The sequence below is a fragment of the Periophthalmus magnuspinnatus genome, chromosome 8, assembly GCF_009829125.3.
Source record: "Periophthalmus magnuspinnatus isolate fPerMag1 chromosome 8, fPerMag1.2.pri, whole genome shotgun sequence".
NCBI classification, from domain to species: Eukaryota; Metazoa; Chordata; class Actinopteri; order Gobiiformes; family Gobiidae; genus Periophthalmus; species Periophthalmus magnuspinnatus.
In genome coordinates, this window is record NC_047133.1 from 20,187,729 (window position 1) to 20,208,161 (window position 20,433).

The following is a 20,433-nucleotide window of genomic DNA, read 5'->3' on the forward strand; positions in this document are numbered from 1 at the left end:
TTACACCATATCTGTATTATGTACATGGTTGCCGGTACAAAGCCACAGACCCCTCTCATATAGAGTCAGGGCCACACAGCTCAGGGCCACACTGCATATTAACATTGTTCTTCGTTTTTCCGCCAAAACAATCGCATTTTTCACCCCCTGAACATTCACGAAAAGTGAATATATAGAAAAGTGTATAGAATCGACCGGCTCGGCGAAAAATTTCATAAAATTGGTGTCGGCAAAATGTTCCATGCCCCCTGACTCGACGGCGCCACCTAAAATTTCACCCCTATGGAAGAGGAGCCTGGTTTATTTTGGAAAACATACACAAAAATCAGAACAGTGATAGAGAATGGGGGGACAAGCATAAATATGAATTGAAGCACTGCGCTATGACAGACAGGAAGTCGGCCATTTTGGATCAAAAATTCGCCACTTCATTCGCAGCGTGTTTTCAAAACGCTACTACTATTTTATTTCATAAAATTGGTGTCGGCAAAATGTTCCATGCCCCCTGACTCGACGGCGCCACCTAAAATTGTTCCATGCCCCCTGACTCGAAATGTTCCATGCCCCCTGACTCGACGGCGCCACCTAAAATTTCACCCCTATGGAAGAGGAGCCTGGTTTATTTTGGAAAACATACACAAAAATCAGAACAGTGATAGAGAATGGGGGGACAAGCATAAATATGAATTGAAGCACTGCGCTATGACAGACAGGAAGTCGGACATTTTGGATCAAAAATTCGCCACTTCATTCGCAGCGTGTTTTCAAAACGCTACTAGTCTCAGGTTTTTGGTCCAAATGAGCTCAGATTTCACATGCCACATCCAGACACATGGGTTTTCAGAAGTTATCCACGTTTTCTCCAAATTCCACATGGTTCGCCCGTACGCCGCCACCGAAATACGCCTTCGTTTCCTGTTTTTTCGATGTCCTCTCACGACCACAGGCATTGCCCTACAGAGCTCACATTCACATCACATATGCGAGTTTGGGGCATGAGTGGAATGCAATATTAATTTTAATCAAAATGAACACTATAGCGCCCCCTACCATAGGGGTGAAACGCCAACATTATCGGATTCTTACGAAATTCGGGGAATAAATCAGTGGCATCACAAGAAACAAAAAATTACATAGTGGCCATTAGTCATTTTCCACGGTTGGCCACCAGGGGTGCAAATACTACAAAAAAAATCATTAAAAAATTTCTTACACGCACATACATGGTTCTAGACAGCTGAAATTCTCATCACACATGTGATATCAAGGCATTAATAGAATGCACTATTAATTGTTATCTAAATGAACACTATAGCGCCCCCTACAGTATTGGTAAAATACACAACTTTGTCCGATTGGCATGAAACTTGGGGAGATAATTGTGGGCATTAAAAGGGGCAAAAAAGTCAATTACACCATACCTGTATTATGTACACGGTTGCCGGTACAAAGCCACAGACCCCTCTCATATAGAGTCAGGGCCACACAGCCCAGGCCCACACTGCATATTAACATTGTTCTTCGTTTTTCCGCCAAAACAATCGCATTTTTCACCCCCTGAACGTCGACGAAAAGTCCCACATATAGGTATAGGATCGACCGGTTCGGCGAAAAATTTCATAAAATTGGCATTGCGACAATGTCCGAAGCACACCGGCTCGACAGCGCCACCTAGAAAATTCAAAATTTTGAAATGAATTGGGAGCCGACACGCATTTTTCGCCCTAGCTTGACGAAATTCACACCAGTGATAGAGCTCATGGAGACAAGCAAAAAAGCCAATCATAGTGCGGCCCTCGGACGGACAGGAAGTCGGCTATATTGAATCGAAAATTCGCCACTTCATTCGCAGCGTGTTTTCAAAACGTTACTAGTCTCAGGTTTTTGGTCCAAACGAGCTCAGATTTCACATGCCACATTCAGACATATGGGTTTTCATAAGTTATCCACGTTTTCTCCAAATTCCACACGGTTCGCCCGGACGGCGCCACCGAAAAACGCCTTAGTTTCCTGTTTTTTCGATGTCCTCTCACGGCCACAGGCATTGCCCTACAGAGCTCACATTCACATCACATATGCGAGATTGGGGCATGAATGAAATGCAATATTAATTTTAATCAAAATGAACACTATAGCGCCCCCTACCATAGGGGTGAATCGCCAACATTATCGGATTCCTTCGAAATTCTTGGAATCATTTCAGGGTCTCAGAAGAAACAAAAAATTACATTATGGCCATGGGTTATTTTCCACTGTTGGCCACCAGGGGCGCAATGAATTGAAAAGAAATTGGCACTTGGCACTTTGACTTGCATGTCTATGAATTATATCTACTCCTAGGTTTTTCATCCGAATTACATCAAACTCCACATACAGCATGTACATATGTCGATTGTCAATAATCATCCACGTTTTGGGGATATTCTTTATGGTTCATGAGTAGGATGCCCTCAAAATATGACTTCATAATTGGATTTAAATTCCTACACGACTTTTCCTTAAGTGCAAATGAAACCTCTCTAGTCCTAGGTTTTTCATCCAAATTTCCTCAAACTCCACATACAGCATGTACACATGATTATTGTCAATAATCATCCACATTTTGGGGATATTCTTTCTGGTTTATGCACAGCACACTGTCAAAATATGACTGCTTTCCTGCATATTTGATTCCCTCTCACAGACACATGGATCAGACTAAAAAGCTCAAATTCTAATCACTGATGCGGATTAAAACTGTGAATAGAGAACCATTATAAACATGTGGCCAGTGACCTCCATAGTGCCCCCTACTGTACAGGTAAAAAACTCAACTTTGTCCGATTGGCATGAAAGTTGGTGAGATCATTGTGGACCTCAAAAGAGGCAAAAAAGTCCATTACACCATGCCTGTATTGTGCACGAGGTTGCCGGTTCAACGCCGTGGACCTCCATTATAATGTGTGGGTCACACATATTTATATAGAAATTGTGTGAAGGGGGCGGATTGCGGCCGTGGGGTGGCCAGGCGGGGAAAATGGTGCGTGGGGGCGGTGGCCGGCCCCGGGCGGTCGCATGGGGGGGCGGTCGCGCGGGGGGCGAGGGCCATCATCGCCGCTTGCGGCTTTAATTTAATACTACTACTACTACTACTACTACTACTACTATTACTACTACTACTACTCAGGGGGAACCTGTGCCTATTAATTAATATTAGAGAGGGGCCCATTTGAGCCTTTTGCCCTGGTCTGCTACTGCTACTACTACTACTACTACTACTACTACTACTACTACTACTACTACTACTACTACCAATAATGTACAAGCATTTAACAGTGATGTACCAACCACAGAAAAACGCCAAAACAATATAAATTTGATATTGTGAAATGTTTTATTCATTGTGTATAGCTACGTATCTAACAAATACAACTTAAGTAACATATTCTCTACATAGGAGGAACGTCTTGCAATTTCTATCACTACGTCAAGGCCGCCACCACTGCTACTACCCACAAGTAGCACATTTTCAAGTAGTTTTAATATCTGATCTTCACCATGCGTAACAATACATTTTAAATATGCATTAGCCTGCTTACATAGTTTTTCTTATGAATAATATTATGAATTTCCTGCTCTGTAAACAACACCAACAACCTATATATGTTTTTTTTCACTTGAAAGTCCTCCAAACAAAAGATTGACACCTGCACGTTGTAAAGCTGCTAGTATTTTTTATAAAGTATGTTTTGGAGTGTTTTTAAAGCGTGGAACCACAATAGCACCCATACTGTGCTGTTTCTTCCTTTGTCCCTGGCTGCGGCCCACCTGTAGACCACTTTTAACGTTTGTGCAGCCGAGTGGTTGCTAGCTTTTGACAGCTTCAACAACAACAGGCAGGGGCACAGAAAAAAGCCATGCTCGCTGTAATAGCCTGCTGCGCTAGCATCTTTCCCATATAATTACACAGGGCCATAAATAGCGTGAATGTGGGTTTTGTCTTCATTTCCTCACGACTCCTCTGGGTCGGTTTGTCTGTTTTCGGCGTGTTTGGAGATCTCCTGTGGGCGGGGCTTAGGGGGTATATAGATGTGTCAAAGACCTAAGGGAATCGATGACAACAGGTTCACAGAGAGTACGTATCAGTATCATAATAATAAAATATCATCTCTTATTCTCAGTGGTGGAAGGTAACGGAGTACAAGTAGTAAAGTACTGGACTTTTAAGGTGCTTTACTTATGTACCTTTTACAATGGATACTATTTACTTCAGTATATTTGAAAGCAGGTGTCCGTACTTTCTACTCCACTACATTTTTGAACTGGACTGAAAAGTATAAAGTACTTTTCGTATAATTTGAATGGTTATTTTTTCCATGATCGTGGAAATATCCTGATTAAAGTTTTCGAGTTCAAGTTTCAGCTTTGAGCAAACAAAAATCGTATGGCTACCAAAGTATGTAGAATTTTTGTATCAGTATCACTACATTTACACTTTAAAAAACACACCTGGAATTGTGTTTTGTTTCATTCACACGTTTGAGTAAAGCTTCTTTATTAGCCTCTCTACATCTCCAAAGCTCAAAATGCTCTGTTCCACCTTGTGATGTCATGAAGTGGTATTTTTCACAGCTACCTTTATGTTTAGTTCAGTAGAGATTGGGAAGTCCAGATCTAAAATTATCCAAATGATTCTAGTGAAGGAGTATGATGTTTAAAAACAGAATAGAGCACTTCCTGTATTACCGGATGACATCACAAGGTGGAACAGGGTGTTTCTGTCTGAGAGAATAACTCAGCCTAAATATGTAGGATTTGTGTGTTAAACATGTGTGAATGAAACAAAACACAACTCCAGGTCTGTTTGTGATGAGGAAACAACGTTATAACAGATCAGAAAATAGCGTAACATGGGTACTTTAAAGTAAATTTTTTTCCTGCGGTACTTTTACTTGAATAACTTTTAACCTCTGCATCTGTACTTCATCCACAACTGCATAAAAACTGCTAACCCTGTAGTTTAGATCTGTACAAACATGTTCTATAGTAGGATTCCTGTATTAGTTTGTCAGTTGACTTTGAACAGAAGCTTATTACTAAAACATCGCAAATTTAACCGCAAACGCAAAACTGATCCGAAACATTACAATTTGATATTTTTCACAAATTGTTCAGCCTTATTATGGGGTATTTAGACGTGTGAAAAGGCAATTTGTCATAGACCTAAGGGAGCTCAGAAGTGATGACAAGAGGATCACAGGGAGGTGCTAAAGGCTAGTGAAGCTAATTCGCTAGTAGCTGGAGAGGAATCAGCAGGGAAGGGTCTGTGTGTGTGGATATAAGGAACCATTATGTGCGGGGATGAGCGGGAGGACAGTGTAATTGAAAAATCAATGTTTAGATTTTGTGGCTTGGTTCCACTTCAGGCACATGCTGTGTGGGTGAAGCTTTACTCCACAGAACGGTGTGTTTTTGCTGAGAATATTGTGATTTTTGTCAGGAGAAGTGTCTTGCCCAATGCAGGAGGTTTGGCGGCAGAGTGAACCATCGACCTCTGGGTTAATAATGGCCTGGAATCTCTATGTTGACTATGTTGGCCTTAACTATTGAACGGTCAAATCTAGTGACGGTGCGATTCCAGCTTCCACAGATGAATGCTGTTGTTGTGTCATTGGGCAAGACACTTAACTCACCTCGCCCCCAGTGTCTGCATACACCGGTCATTGAATGTGTGCGTATGAATGGGTGATGTACCATTTACCCCATGACTAAAAGACCACCATATTCTGCATCTAAAAATCAAAGTATCAAAGTACATTTATAGCTTTGCAAGTGTTTAAACTGCGTTCCTGCGGTTCGTAATACTACTTTCATATTGTGTGTTTGAACCTTGCAGCTGGCGTGTTCACTTGGAGCTCTGTGACGTTGAGCCTTTTGTAAGAGTGAGTCATGTGCTGCTGTAACGGCCCGAGGAGGAGGAGGCTCTGCCCACACTGGAAAGACACTCTGGCCCTGCAGCAAAGTCATCCAAATATAGACCAAATAAGACTTATCACTGGACATTTGGCTCACATTGTAAAAAAACAATATACAGAGAGTTCAAACAGCTACAGCGCGTAATATTCATCTAGATTCTAGGTACTGCTGCTTATTTTTATTATTTCCAGAGGTGAAATTATCCAAATGATTCTAGTGAAGGTGTATGGAGTTTAAAAACACAGTGGAGCACTTCCTGTATCACCAAATGACATCACATGGTGGAACAGAGCGTTTTTTGTTTGAGAGAAAAACTCCTAAATATGCAGGGTTTGTGTGTTAAATGTATGGATGAAACAAAACACAACTCCAGATATGTTTGTGATAAGAAAACAAATCAGAAATAGATCAGAAAATACGGTATTATGAGCACTTTTACATTTTGTTGGTTGGTTCTTGCATAATATCACCTCTTGAAGCACTTAATACAACACACGTTCTCCACATTTCTTCATAATATTAATGTAGATTCTTGCTAATGTTGAGTCAGTTGAGTTCGGCCTATTTTTTTGTATTATTTCACAATAATTTCCTTTTTTTTACAAAGGAAATTGCACTTTTAGTATTAAGTTATATGTATTATGATTATTATTATGATGAGATGGTTGAGTGTAATTTTAAACACCAAATAACAACTTTTTTTTTTTTTTTTTTTTTTCTTCATTAATGTTTATAAAGCAGATTTAAAAGTCTAATTACAATACAAGTTTTAGTACCAATTTGTATCTGGGTTTTATTTTTATTTTTTTTTCATGGGCACATATAGACTGGGATGTAAAAATTAAAACTATCGCCTTGAAATATTGAACTAAAATCCATATGGTTGGGCTGGATGTAAGCAGTTTTCCCTCATGAGTGTGTCAGTGAACATGTGCATACTCGAACAGTTACTGAGGTGTAAATAAAGTCGCCGTGGTAACATGCGTGTCCGTGATCACATGTGTGCGCGTGATCACATATGCACAAACACGAGCAGTCAGTGGAAAATGACGCAGTGTGATAGAAGGAGGTTAGCATCAGCCGCAGGGAGAAATGAGCCAGCCATCTGACCCACACAACATCAGAGCCACGGCACTTCATATGAGTTTAACTGAGGCTGCTCATATGTGCGGCTGTGCGTTTAGATCGTGTGTCCGAGTATCTCTGTAAAATGTAAGAATCATTGCAATTTAAATGGACACAATTGGCTGAAGTTTTTAAGTACCACAATTTCCTCTGCAAATAGCTAGATATGTTGTCTTATTCTGCAAAAAAACGTATATATATAAATGGACATATTTAACCAGCTAGTCGCCGCGTTCTAAATAGGAAGTGAGCAAGTGCGTACTCCCGGCTTCAGTTCACTTTCTTTTGAAAAATTGCCGCCCCTCTCTCTGTAACTGCTGCTGTCAGACTCGTCATTTTGGTCTTAAAATGTTCGTATTAACCCGCTCCACATGAACCTGGTGATTTATTTCGATATTGCCACCGTAAATCAAGATATGAACTTTAATAAGAGACAAATCAAACCTTCTTTCCCTGAGGTTGCTCCCGCTAACGTTAGCAACAGGTTTGACGGACTGTACTGAAGTTCTCACTCCCTGCTAAACCGGTGGTGAAGGGGCGTTACCTTCAACAGCCTCGGTCCTGGATTGGCTCTTTGGTTGCTATGATACTCGTGGTAGGAATTCCAAATATAGAACTTGGCTCCAAATTCGCTGCTAGCCTTGATTAGCTTCATTTGACCGGAGCCAAACGCCATGGATGACGTCACACTCACTTAGTCCACTTCTTTATACAGTCTATGGTACAAATATGTTCTGAAATAAATGTGATTCTTGTATTAGTTTGTCAGTTCATCTTTCAGTGTTTTTGTCTTATTGAGTATGTTTTAAATATAAACTTTGAAAACTGACCAAGGAAACCTATGAATGTTAATGAAAAACAAATTCCGTAACAGTTATGCCCCACAATTTACAGATTATACTTCCAAAAAAACAAAAAATTTGTTCAAAGGTTTTCGATTTATTTGGTTTTTATTGTGACTTTTTTGGTTTTTATTGTGACTTTTAAGCCATGTTATAATGCTGTTACCTCCTCAAAAACATACCCGGAGTCATTCACACATGTTTGAGTAACACTTAATTATTAGTCTGTCTACATCTCCAAAGCTCTACATGCTCTGTTCCACCTTGTGATGTCATGAAGTGGTAGTTTTCAAGTTAACAGCTACTTTTACCTTTTGTTCAGTAGACACGGGCAATTCTAGGGCTGAACTTATCCAAATGACTCTAGTGAAGGTGTATGGAGCACAGTGGAGCACTTCCTGTATTGTCACATGACATCACAAGGTGGAACAGAGTGTTTTCTGTTTGAGAGAAAAACTGTGTGTGTTAAACATTTGTGAATGAAACGAAACACAACTCAGGGTATGTTTTTAATGAAACAGCACTCTAACATGGATCCGAAAATGGGGTAATATGGTCCCTTTAAACGCAGCCATGACCGTGCATTTTGCTGGATTATAGTCTCTAGTCTGCCGCCTCCTTGCATAATATCACCTCTTGAACCACTTAATACAAACATGATGCTGTCTCAACGCTTTTGCAGCTTCCTCCTCCACATTTCTTCTGCTCATTTTGCTCCAAACTCCTCTTCCTCTGTAACGCCTTTATCGTCGGGGCCGGCAGCCATCCAAACCCTGATTTAATAAACTGCCTGGGGAGTCTCAGAGAGGTGGGAAGTGCGATAGCAGATAACTGTCCTCCCAGCATGCCCGGCTCTGCTCCAATAGGCTTGCCAAAGAGCTGTGCGTCTCCCTGCCCACGTGTCTGTAGAAGTCCGCCCCATCTCCACATGAATCAGTCTGACAGCACCCCCGAATCCCATGAATGCACTGAGAGCGGGCAGGGGGCCAGGCCAGAGGAGCATATGGTCCGACCTCCCACACACTATACACTGTTTTTCAAATAGGCTATGTATGGACCTCCATTTATTTCAATATATGCAGAAAATGACCATTTATATCACTATGGTCACATTTACTCTTGCTATCTAAGCCTGTCACAGTAACAAATTTCGAAGAGCGATATTTTGCTACAGGAAATATAGACGATTAACGATGATATTGAAACAAATTTTTGCCACCGTCACAATAGCCCTCAATGTCCAAAAAGCGATTGTAAATGTGAAATATTGTTCAAAACCCGAGCTACAGTAAATAAACAGCAGAATGAAACACTTAAGTCGTTAGTTTGACTTTATAATGAGTCATAAAAGTTATTCATTCAACCGTCTGCAGCTCAAATCTACCGTAGTGTAGAAAAGTAACAAAATGTTCCTCACTAGTACAAAGGAAAAGTGGCAACAATATACTGACCTCCAAAGTGAGAGTTCACCTGTTATATTTTAAGTCGATATAGTGATTTTGGTGTCAGGCCTATCGCTACCTATGATTTCAGTGATTTCAAATTTTGGGTAAACGTTTGGTCTATGGCAAAACAAAAAGCAATTCACAAAAAACATTTAACATTTAGGCCTATTCAGTTTCAAATGTTCATCCTGGAGGAAACATGGGTGAATGTGTTGTTATATACTGCTGTTTAGTTTTGCTGTTTAAGATTTAAAATGTCACAGTGTAATGTTGTTGTGATATTTTAGGTGATGCTGTTTTTAAAATCCATGCATCTTCATTGCCTTTCTTGTGTTTAAGATTGTGGGCAGAAGTTGCTCTGGAAACTCCTCTGGAAAGATCCTTCAAAAAAGTAATTAGTTATAGTTACTTGTTACCTCTCCCCAAAGTAATTATGTTTGTAACTGCACTACTGTGTGACAGTAACTAAGTACGAGATAAAATATTAAACAAACAAAAATACACCCCAGCTGTTTTTACAGTAAAAACAGGATTTATTCAGCCGTATCTGTCCTGCAAATCACCAAATGCACCCAGAGCCAGAGTTATGAGCTAGTCTCCTCCACAGAGCTCAAAAGCACCAAGACGGAGTCACAGCTGGGGCAGACAGCTGTCCCCTTTACACAGCAGACTGTGGCCAAACAGCATTTACCAAACGCACAGAAATCAGAACATTACAAACATGTGCACGCCACATGACAGGGCTTAGACCCTTGTAAAATCACTAACCAGATATTAAATTAGCTTCACTTACGATAAGTAGTGTGAGCAGAGTGTCCACTTTCGCCGCTCTGACGTCTTTTTAATGATCTATAAACTGCAGACGCATGTTTTCTTCTCCCTGTAATCATCTGTTTGTGCTCCCGTCACAAGGAGTCGCCACATAAAAATGTACATCCATACAATCCACAAGAATCAGCATATTTCCTCATGTGTGTACACGAGTATTCAACCTTGTACCTGCGCTAAAACAATGAAACACCAGGAAATTCACCTAATGCTGCTTCTCATGGGTCACCTTTACAGTCTATCTCTTTTTTAGCCAATCACCGTCTTTAATGCCTCGTCTTGGTCTTGTGTACTTCCCAAAACAAAGGGAAAACTTTGCAGCTCTTCTGAGTCTATCACCTGCTGACACTCACAGTAAAATAACCAGTCCCATTACACTGACAGTAACTATAATGCATTTACAGCGTTTCCTCTACAGAGGAAAGAGTCAGTAGGTAGATTACTCATTAAAATATCACAGATTAATAGTTTCACTTCATTCAGTCTGCCCCAGGGCAGCTGTGGCTGTAGCAGTAGCTTACCACCACTGAGTGTGGAGTGAATAATGCAGTGTAAAACACTTTGCGAAAGGTGTCCAAGGTGTCTGAATATAACACTATATTGTTGGCGATGCGATTTCAGCTCTCACACATGAATGCTGTCATTGTGTCCTTGGGCAAAACACTCAGCCCATCTTGCTCCAGTGTCTGCGTACACTAAATGTGTGAGTGGTTCCTTGATGTAAAGCACTTTGAGTGCTGGTGGAAATACTATATAAAAATGTGACCATAGCAATGTAACTGGTCATTTTCTGCACATTTTCAAATAGATAGAGCAGCTTACACAGCCTATTTGTTTCATTCTGCTGTTTATTTACTGTAGCTTGCAGCTTTTTTAGTTCTGATTCTGAATTTATAGCTTTAAATGTCTGCTGATACCAGATGTCAGCTGATACGAGACTGAAAACAAGATTTATTTCCTTTATATAAAAATAAAGTAAGACTAAACTGATCCGAGAGTGTTATGGAGCAAACACTGAGACTTTGTGGTCCAGGTATGACCAGTAAATTGTCTTATTACATCAGTTTATATGTCCAAACTCGATATTTGCAAGTCAAGATCTGATCTGGTGAATCCTTCAGTATCAGATCAGTGCATCCCTAATAACTCGGTACTTTAAGCTCGTGACAAAAGTTGTGCAAACCAATTTATGTTCCATTTAAACCTGTATGTGTTTGATTCTAAACGTTTCATAACCATTTCAGAACACAACATTTTGAACAATTAAGCAGCTACTGATGTGATCTACGCGCTCAGCCTCTTCAGCACAAACAGCTGTAATCAGACTCAGGCTGTTCACAAAATGCTAATTTAAGTTTATATAAGTGTAAATTTATGTAAATGTCTACCGCATATTTTAACTTTTTTTCAACCACTATCAGCCACCTTGTGTTTTGTAGTCTTTTTAGTTCAGAAATCTTTGACTGCTCTAGTGCGTTAAGTGTTTGCCCTCCATCTGACGTTTGCTGGTTCTAACCTGTATACTGTTGTTATCTTCTTAAATTGGTCATACTCTTAACTATCTACTGTATTTTTTGGGCTATAAAGTGACCGGATTACAAGGTGTTATTTCAATGCATGGGTCTATTTTCATATATAAGGTGCACCGGGTTATAAAAAGCACTGAACGCTATGTGCGACGTCACACTCGCTTATTCCACTTCTTTATACAGTCTATGGGTGCATTAAGCAAAACAAAACAGTCAGATTATAAGTATACTCGGGTCCCTCTCGTCATTATCCGAGTCAGTCTCGTCGTTTGTTACTTAGATGTTCAGTTATGATTCCTGGCTTCCTGAAAGTTCAGACGACACTTGAGCCACTCACTCATCTTCTCGTCCATCCTTGATGATGACGCTGGCCGGAAACTTTTCTTTTTGCAAAGTCTTTCTCTTGAAAATGACCATGGGTGGTAGTTTCTGGCCATTAGCCTGGCAACCAAGAACTACAGTGAAAGATGACTTCTTGTTCCCTGCGGTGCGCATAGATACCATACTGGCCCCTGTTTTCTTGACAGTACGGTTCACAGGGATGTCAAAGGTGACCATGATGTATTCTGGCCGGATCTCCTTTTCAGTGATCTTCTTGCCATGTTGATGTCCTTGCACACATATTATCAAGCGATGCTGCTTCATAGTTTATACATAATACATACGGCGCACCGGATTATAAAGCGCACTGTCGATTTTTAAGAAAATAACAGGATTCTAAGTATGCCTTATAGCCCGAAAAATGTGGTATACGTATTGAGTACTTTATTTTATTTTTTACTAGGAGGGCCATTAAAGGTTGAATAGGGCCATTAAAAGCTTAAGCTGGAGACAATCGCTGTTTACAGTTTCAGTGTAATTAGCCCCTCCCTTCAGACAGATATAAAGCAGTGTCCACCAGCGATCTGATCAGAACTGAAGAAGCGGCTTGGATGAGCAGCGACACGTCTTATCCTACAGCAGTTTGTCCAGTTGACAGATTTAAGCTTCATCTTTTGTTGTCTTGCTTTTAATTACATGCACATTTAATACTATCTGCATTGTAACCATGAAGTTAAGTTAATGATAAGTAATTTTGTCATCCAGTCACTGTAATATGGCTAGTTGTGGAACGAAGGGCATCTGGCATAAAATCTTTACTCTGTAACCATGCCGCTGGTTCACTCTGGCAACCCTTGATAAAAACACATCAAAAGTTCAAACCTTTCTTGTGTATCCCAGATTGTTGTTGTTAAGGTCAATGATTGCTTTTTTCAGTGTGGGATTCCTCACTCTCTTTTCATTACTGTATCGTAGAAAGGTTGTTGGTTTTTTGGGGGGTATCCACGGCGACCCAACAGTGACACTGATGATTGATCCCGGTCTCGAGATAAGCTCCACGGAAACGCAGCCAACCGGAAAATTAGAAATCCCGCTATCCTTGGTCCATTTCAAATCCGATACCATTCGTTTTTCCCTCACGCTCGCCATTTTTCTCGGCCAATAAATCAGTAATTAAATGATGTGTATAGGTAATAGTCAGATTTAACTGTCCTGCGGGAGCTGTATAGTTTCAGTAATGGAGGTGAAAAGGGCCAGAGTACAGCCCGTATCTTCATGACTCAGTTGATTGCATATAATACATATATTTTAGCTATTATTGATCAGCTATCCCAAAGAGCCAGTGAGGTCATATGTCAGTATACTATTAGGCTAAAACCCAACGAAATACAGTATATGAAGGGGCATTGTAACTTTTCTAGCAAGGGTCCAGGATTGGTGTGTTTCTATTGTGACTGGACCCAAGACCTCACTGTATTACAAAGAAAATCTGGTTCATTTTAGCTATCCTCGTGTGTATTAAATATTATTGACCTATAGATTGTTGCAATGTCATCTGAAACCCAGCAATAGGCCTATCAGGGGTCTCCACTAGGCCAAGTTACAGGTTAGGACTGTGGAGAGGCGACTCACTGTGAGAAGGCCTGTTTTTCAAGGCAATAAAACCACTATGGATGTAACAATTACTGAAATATCGTGATATCATATTGTCAGAAGTCTCAGAATAATATCGCGGGCTGTTAGAACATCATATTACAAGTCTCTTTGCTTAAATTCATTGTTATTGTCTAGTAAAGGATCATTATTTATGTAGAGCAGTGGTGCCCACACTTTTTCAGCATGGGATCTACTTATGATTGGTCAAGTCAAAAAGATCTACCACCTACTATGAAAATGCTAAACATATTTTATTATATTCTTTATACTGAACAGTGAAACTTACATTTTTGCCGTGACTTCACTCTTCCAAATGATCAACAGTCAAGGTGGATCAGTATTTGGACTTAATAATCTTCATGTGGGAAAAGGCTGACTCAAATAAATAAGTGGAGATGAATAATGTAGTCAAGGATGTAGCGCGTTTCCTCATGTTGGGGTACTTTTCCTCTGTAAATAAATTAGTGTTGTCGCTTTTGTGAACAGTCCGAAAATGCCGCTCCACATTTCCCTTTTTCGGAATATCAACGGTACACTGGCAGATGAGGCAAACGCACTTCGAATATGACATTGTGAAAAAATTCCTTATGAAAGTGGTAGGCTTCTTTCTTGGTCCAGCTCCCGCACTCATTTTATACTCTTTCTTAAGTTTAGATAGAAATAAATTGGAGCTAACTAGTTGATAGCTTGATTTTGTTTTTCCGCATTTGGTGTCTGGTGTCTATTTTGGGGGGAAAATGTCTTGCAATCTACTCGTACTACCTTTGCAATCGACCGGTAGAAAGCGATCGACGTATTGGCCACTCCTGATGTAGAGGGAACTACATAGACCATGATCCTTTGCTCTTTTCAGTACAGACTATATGAAGAAATAACTGCTATTAAGCACTTTTAAATCTTAATTCTTTTGGTTATGACGGAACCAAAGTCTTGTCAAGGCATTTTGAAAGGAAAAACGTAACATTGATATGATTACATCCCTCAAAAAACCTCAAATTTAATAAATGGATTTAATGCCATACAGTGGAATGCAAAACAAGTAGAAACAAGCAAAAAATGTATATAGTGGGACTTTAAGCAAACTTTCTCTATTGTATTTATAGTGTAATTTTTTTTTTTGGTTTGGTTTTGATAACATTAATACCTTGATGATGTATAAACGTAAATGTAAAGTATGTATTTTTCTACTTGGCCTAGTGGTAGTAGTAGTAGTAGTAGTCTCTATATTCTTAAATTGACCAAAATACCTAAGGAACTATATGTAATACCATGCATTTACAATCAATAGAACAAAATCAAGTTATCCTCCCTTTTCTGCCCCATCCATCGTCCCAGCATCCAAGAGGGCTCGACCACATTACATCTGTGTTGTGTACGCCTGGTATCCTCTGGAAGGTGCAACACTGCCTCCGGTGGTGAATTCATCAAAGTCACTGTGTACTATGAGCTTTACACCCGACCAGCTCTGACCGTTTTGGCTCCAGAGATTCCCATGTGTTTCCTAATGTAGTGTTTCTCTGCCCGTGTGTTGTCCAGGCTCGTCGGCTCCGGGCGGCCCCCTCCTCGCCTCCCTGCCTGTCCCGGGGCGACCGCTACAGCCTCAGTTGGACATCAAGCACCTCCTGCCCTTCAGGTTAAATGGATCCTCTCCACTCAGCCTCTTCCCCAACTTCAACACGGTGAGTTCAGTTTATGTGTTTTATTCTGTGGATTCTTAAAAAATCCACATGATCCACTAAACTAATTCTATATGTAAATGGTAAAGGGTCACATTTTTACATAGCGCTTTTCCATGTGAAAGGCACCCATTCACACACACACATTCATACATCAGTGTACGTAGACACTGGGGGCGGTTAAGTGTCTTGCCCAAGGACACAACAACAGCATTCATGTATGGAAGCTGGACTAAAGGTACAGTATGTAGCGTTCATGTTTATGTCATATTGTGGGAAATCATAGCCAAAAGATCAATATTTCCATGGGAACAAGCACAAGCAAGCCCTCCTTCAGCCCAAATAAGAGTCAGGTTTGTGGAGATGCAAGTCCAATCACAATGAGGACACATGTTTTTCTATGTTTTTCAGTAATCAACACATCAACACAACCACACTGAAAAAAAAAGTGAATTTATTTGTGTCTATTTTTTGGCTAACTCCTGTGGCTTCAATATTTGATGAAGAACCTGCTGCGTCCTCAGGAATGAAGTAAACATCTCCCAATCAGATAATACATTTGATTATAACAATTGGAAGGTAGATTTATGCTCAATTTCAGAATCTCAAAAGTATGACATAGAAGTTGTTTATGTTTACGTTTTGTTTTTTGGTTCTATAGCCAATCAGAACGCAGAATGTTGCTATTTTCTGTGACTAAATGATGGATTTCACAGTTAAAGAAAAGAAAAAATAGGGCTGTTGTCTTAGCTACGAGCAATTTAAAATAAAAATATATGTCTTATGAATTGGAAACTCGAATGTTGCAGGCAGATGAAAACCGTAAATAGATGCGTGTGTTACATGGCAGCTAATTGATGCGTGTTTGTGTTGTTGGTTTTGAATGAGTAGGAAGCTAGGAGCACATGCACAGGTATTAAAATGACATGTTATTTTTGGTTTGTTTAATTATTTGCATCTGAATGTTATTTGGAAACCTCAAAATCACCTCAGTAAAATGAGTGTATGAAATGTAGCGTAGCACTGCTGCAGCACAACAACATCAACACACAGCAAGTAGTTCCTGGTTGGTTTGGTTCCTGCGGCTTTTTGAGGGGAGTTTGGGACAATGCCTAATCCAAACTTCCAGTGAGTTTCTCCTGACTAAGAACCTGGCTCAGGATCTGAAGCTTTGAGGGTCCCACGGGTGCAATACTGCGAGTGCCCACTGCTGTAACAGACTGTCTCTGTGGCAGTGGACATATGTTTCTAACGCAGAGGAAGGAAAACAAAAACAGGCCATATTTGTTTATGAACAGATTAAGCTATTATGATAGGAACCGAAATGCCGACTCATTTTGACAGATTTTTAAACTATAGTTGTGTAAAAGCTTTCTGAAATGTGGTATTATAGCTCATCAGTCAAAAGTTTGGACACACTTTTTCCATTTGTTTCTTCTTTATTTCCACGATTATTCACACTGTAGATTCTCACTGAAGCAACAAAACTATGACTGACGCGTATAGAATGTAGTAAACAAAAAGAAAACTGAAAGTCACTCCAAACTTGTTTTAGATTTTTTGTTTTAAATAGTCACTGTTTGCTGTGCATTTCTTGACCTTGATGCACCACACCTGGGAAGTAAAGAACATTCAGAAGACTTAATCAAGAAGTCAACAAAGCAAAGGGTGGGACTTTGAGCATTTGAATATAAACTATAAAACATATTTGGTTGTGTTGTTTAACTTTTTTTTTCTTTGCTACATAATTCCATGTATCTTGAAGTCTTCGGTATGTATATAAAATGTAGAAAGTGGTAAATAGCACTGAATAAAAGGGTGTGTCCAAACTTATTTTTATTTTAATAATTTACTTATCCATAGGTTTTCACTTAAAGCTGCACTCTGTAACTCTTTGTCGAGCATCTGCCACCTGCTTGTCTCCCGTGAGAGGTTTTGTTTTGCCTTAAATATTCCACAGCATAGCCTTACACCTTTGTATCTCCATGGTGACAAGTAGGCGACGCCACCATGGTCACAGGTCTGTGGAAAGGCGAGCCCATTCACAGTAAGAATGCATTTTAACGTTTTCTGCGCAATAAAAACACCTGTAATTCAATAAATGTAAGATAGATTAGTTTAACGCCATACTGTGGAACATTCCAGGCACATAAATGACATATATGACATTTCCAGTGGGGATACATTGTTCTGCTATTGCTTTGACACAGTTTTCTAAAGGTTTCCCTGTGTCCATATTTAGCTGAAGTTGGCGGGGCAGTCTGTGTTGTTGTAATCCTTTATGAAGCGTGCTACCAGTCCTGTAAACCGCTGTATTCTGCTACATATGTTTCGTTCAAACATTCTCCAGTTTGTTGTCATTGTCATAGGAGCGTTTCACTGCACAGACCACACAGGCCAGCGCCAACTGACGAAGGCCAGATAGACAGACAGAAAGAGGCCATTTTAGTTCCAGACGTTGTTTTGAGGGGCATTACATCCCTGTTACTGACCCTGAAGTTTTCTGTGTTTGTGACGTAGCTTTACACTGCTAAAAGTAAAATGTCTTTGCACAACGGTAGCCGGCTAGCTCCAATCAGAGGGACAGTCTGCGCGACCATTTTGACCAAAGGAATCTTCTGTGTTTACAAAAGTACGTCTTTATGTGTCTGGGCTAATGCTAATGCTAATTTCTGAGACTAATAAATATTTAAATAACACCACTGACTGAAATAATCTACACCTAAAATGAATTGGGTCACTCTTACAACAAATTAAATGTTGCCGTTATGTTACATTTAATGTTTTAATAAAAGTTAGCATTAGCATTAGCACTGACACATAAACATGCACTGATCCACTGCCTTGTCTGTCAATATTTAATGTAAAAACCTCACAGTCATTACATTACTTCGGAAATGAATGGAACTAGCCGGCTACCGTTGTGCACAGAGCCAATTGAATGAAATGTTGATGTGACCAGTAAAATGATCTACCAAAGGAATAAGACTTTAAAGCTACGAAAAACAACAACAAAATCTTGTGTTGCTTGAATCAAGATCATTTTTGTTGCCACATCAGATCTACTCATGTCAATCTGAGTGATTTGAACTTACCTATATATTACTTTTTGCAGTGTATAGGTATTACAGTAGAATAAATTACCATAAATTTCAGACTATAAGCCGCTACTTTTTTCTGTGCTTTGAACCCTGTGGCTTATACAATGGTGCGGCTAATTTATAGACTTTTACTGGTTAACGGCCACCGGGGGGCACTCTCACCAGTAAATGCAAAAGTGAGACACGTGGGGAAAGATTATGCACTGAAGAATACATTAGTTTTGATTTTGAACTGTCATTTTGCACATCATGCACACACCCTCAAAGAAGAAAATAGAGCCACGTAAGTTTGGCATTAATGAATCAATGGTGCGACATCTTCAGTGGGAAGAACTTAATCAATGTAAAAAGACGACAAAAGCTTTCAGAGGAAATAAAAGCAGGTGGCCAGTGTTGGTGTTGTTTTAGTTTGTAAACCTGCAGGTATGTTCATCCTGTGTTGATGGCGTGTCTTAAATTAAAACTCAAAAAGCCTCAGTATACCGTCTTTCTGTGTAAATATCTCATGAAAAACCTGCAGCTTATATTCAGGTGCGGCTTATATATGTACAAAATTTGTTTTCTTTTCAAATTTAGCTGGTGTGGCTTATATTCAGGTGCGCGCTATAGTCAGAAATTTATGGTAAGTGTAAAGGCAATATTTTTATGCAAAACAAAGGTGCCATCGTGAGAAATTAATTCAAATAACTGTTCTAAAAGTAGTCAGAACCGTTTCAGTTATCTAGTTAGTTATATTGCGTAGATCACTATAAGTCAGCCAATCATGGAGGTAGGTGAAACCAGAATACCTGGATGAAACTGACATGGGAAGAACATGCAAACTCCTCTGAGCAAAGCCCTGTCCAAGATCAACCTTAGGACCTTGTAGTGAGGCGAGAACACTCAGCCTCCATTTTGTTTGTGTTGAACTCTTTGTCACACTGCACAGAGGACACGCAGACGTAATCAGATAGAGAAATAGCTGTCAGTGTGGATCAGGACTGTAATCTCCTTGCAGTTTTTTTTTTTCTATCACAGGATTTAGTACATAAATAAATGAGTTGCACTGACCTTACACTGCATTCAACAATAAGACGTTTGGAATAGTTTGAACCCAACTTCTAACTCTTTGTGGCATGTTCTCCCAGGTTGTTTCCCGAGGGTTGTCAAAAGCATCGAAAATCAGATACCACCAAACTAATATCGAAGCTAGATTTGAGCAGGTATGAATACTAAAAAAGTCACATTCACAGGATAGAAATAGACCTTTTCTGAATAGTTTTAGAATGATCTTGAGTTGTTTAAGCCCACATAGACTAGTATACGCCCATGGACCACTATGGCACCTACCTGGACGACTCAGGGATTACACAGATATAAGACCACTTGGTAATATAAAAGAAAGTACTACAATTTAATGCTGAAAACCACATTCTATTGACTAAAGAAAGAGGAAGGAATTGAAATGGTCCTGGTCTAGTGCTGGTTTAGGCCTGATCTAGTCTAGGTTCAGTGTTATAGTCCCAATAATAATGATGTATGTGGTATGTGTGAAGGTTTGAACACAGCCTTAGTGTTTTTCTCCTCAGCTCTGTGGATTAAGAGCTTGCATGTTTGATCCTGTACTTCCTCATTGTCATTGCTCAAAAGCATAGACGTCTCGTTTCTTTGATCCGGCTGCATATGAGCCGCTGCCTTCACAGACAAGAGGAAAAATAAGACTCTTTTTTTTCCTGACGTGTAAATGAAACATAAGCTTGAGGTTTTCTTCTTCCCAAACGAACAGGAGAGGATACAGAGACCACACACACACACATTTGGTGGTACAAGGTGGCACTATTGTAATACCCTAATGTCTCATACTCTGCCTTTATAAGGGATTCTATCGTGGTTTATGAATATGTTTATTTTTCTGCCCACCTACTGTTCGGGGTCAGTGCTTCACCTGAGCAGCTCCGGGGAGGTAGAGCACGCCG

General features: G+C 39.9%; 1 protein-coding gene across 3 annotated transcripts in view; it reads left to right on the top strand.

Annotated features, from left to right (window-relative positions):
* Positions 1–20,433, top strand: part of znf385c (zinc finger protein 385C) — a 242,703-nt gene that overhangs the window by 165,592 nt on the left and 56,678 nt on the right. For all 3 annotated transcript variants that reach the window (XM_055223916.1, XM_055223914.1, XM_055223913.1), the window contains exon 2: positions 15,238–15,380. Coding sequence is in view for 2 of the 3 variants with exons in the window: in XM_055223914.1 (XP_055079889.1) it covers positions 15,238–15,380 (143 nt within the window). In the remaining variant the exon portion in view is untranslated. The remainder of the gene's footprint in view (positions 1–15,237; positions 15,381–20,433) is intronic.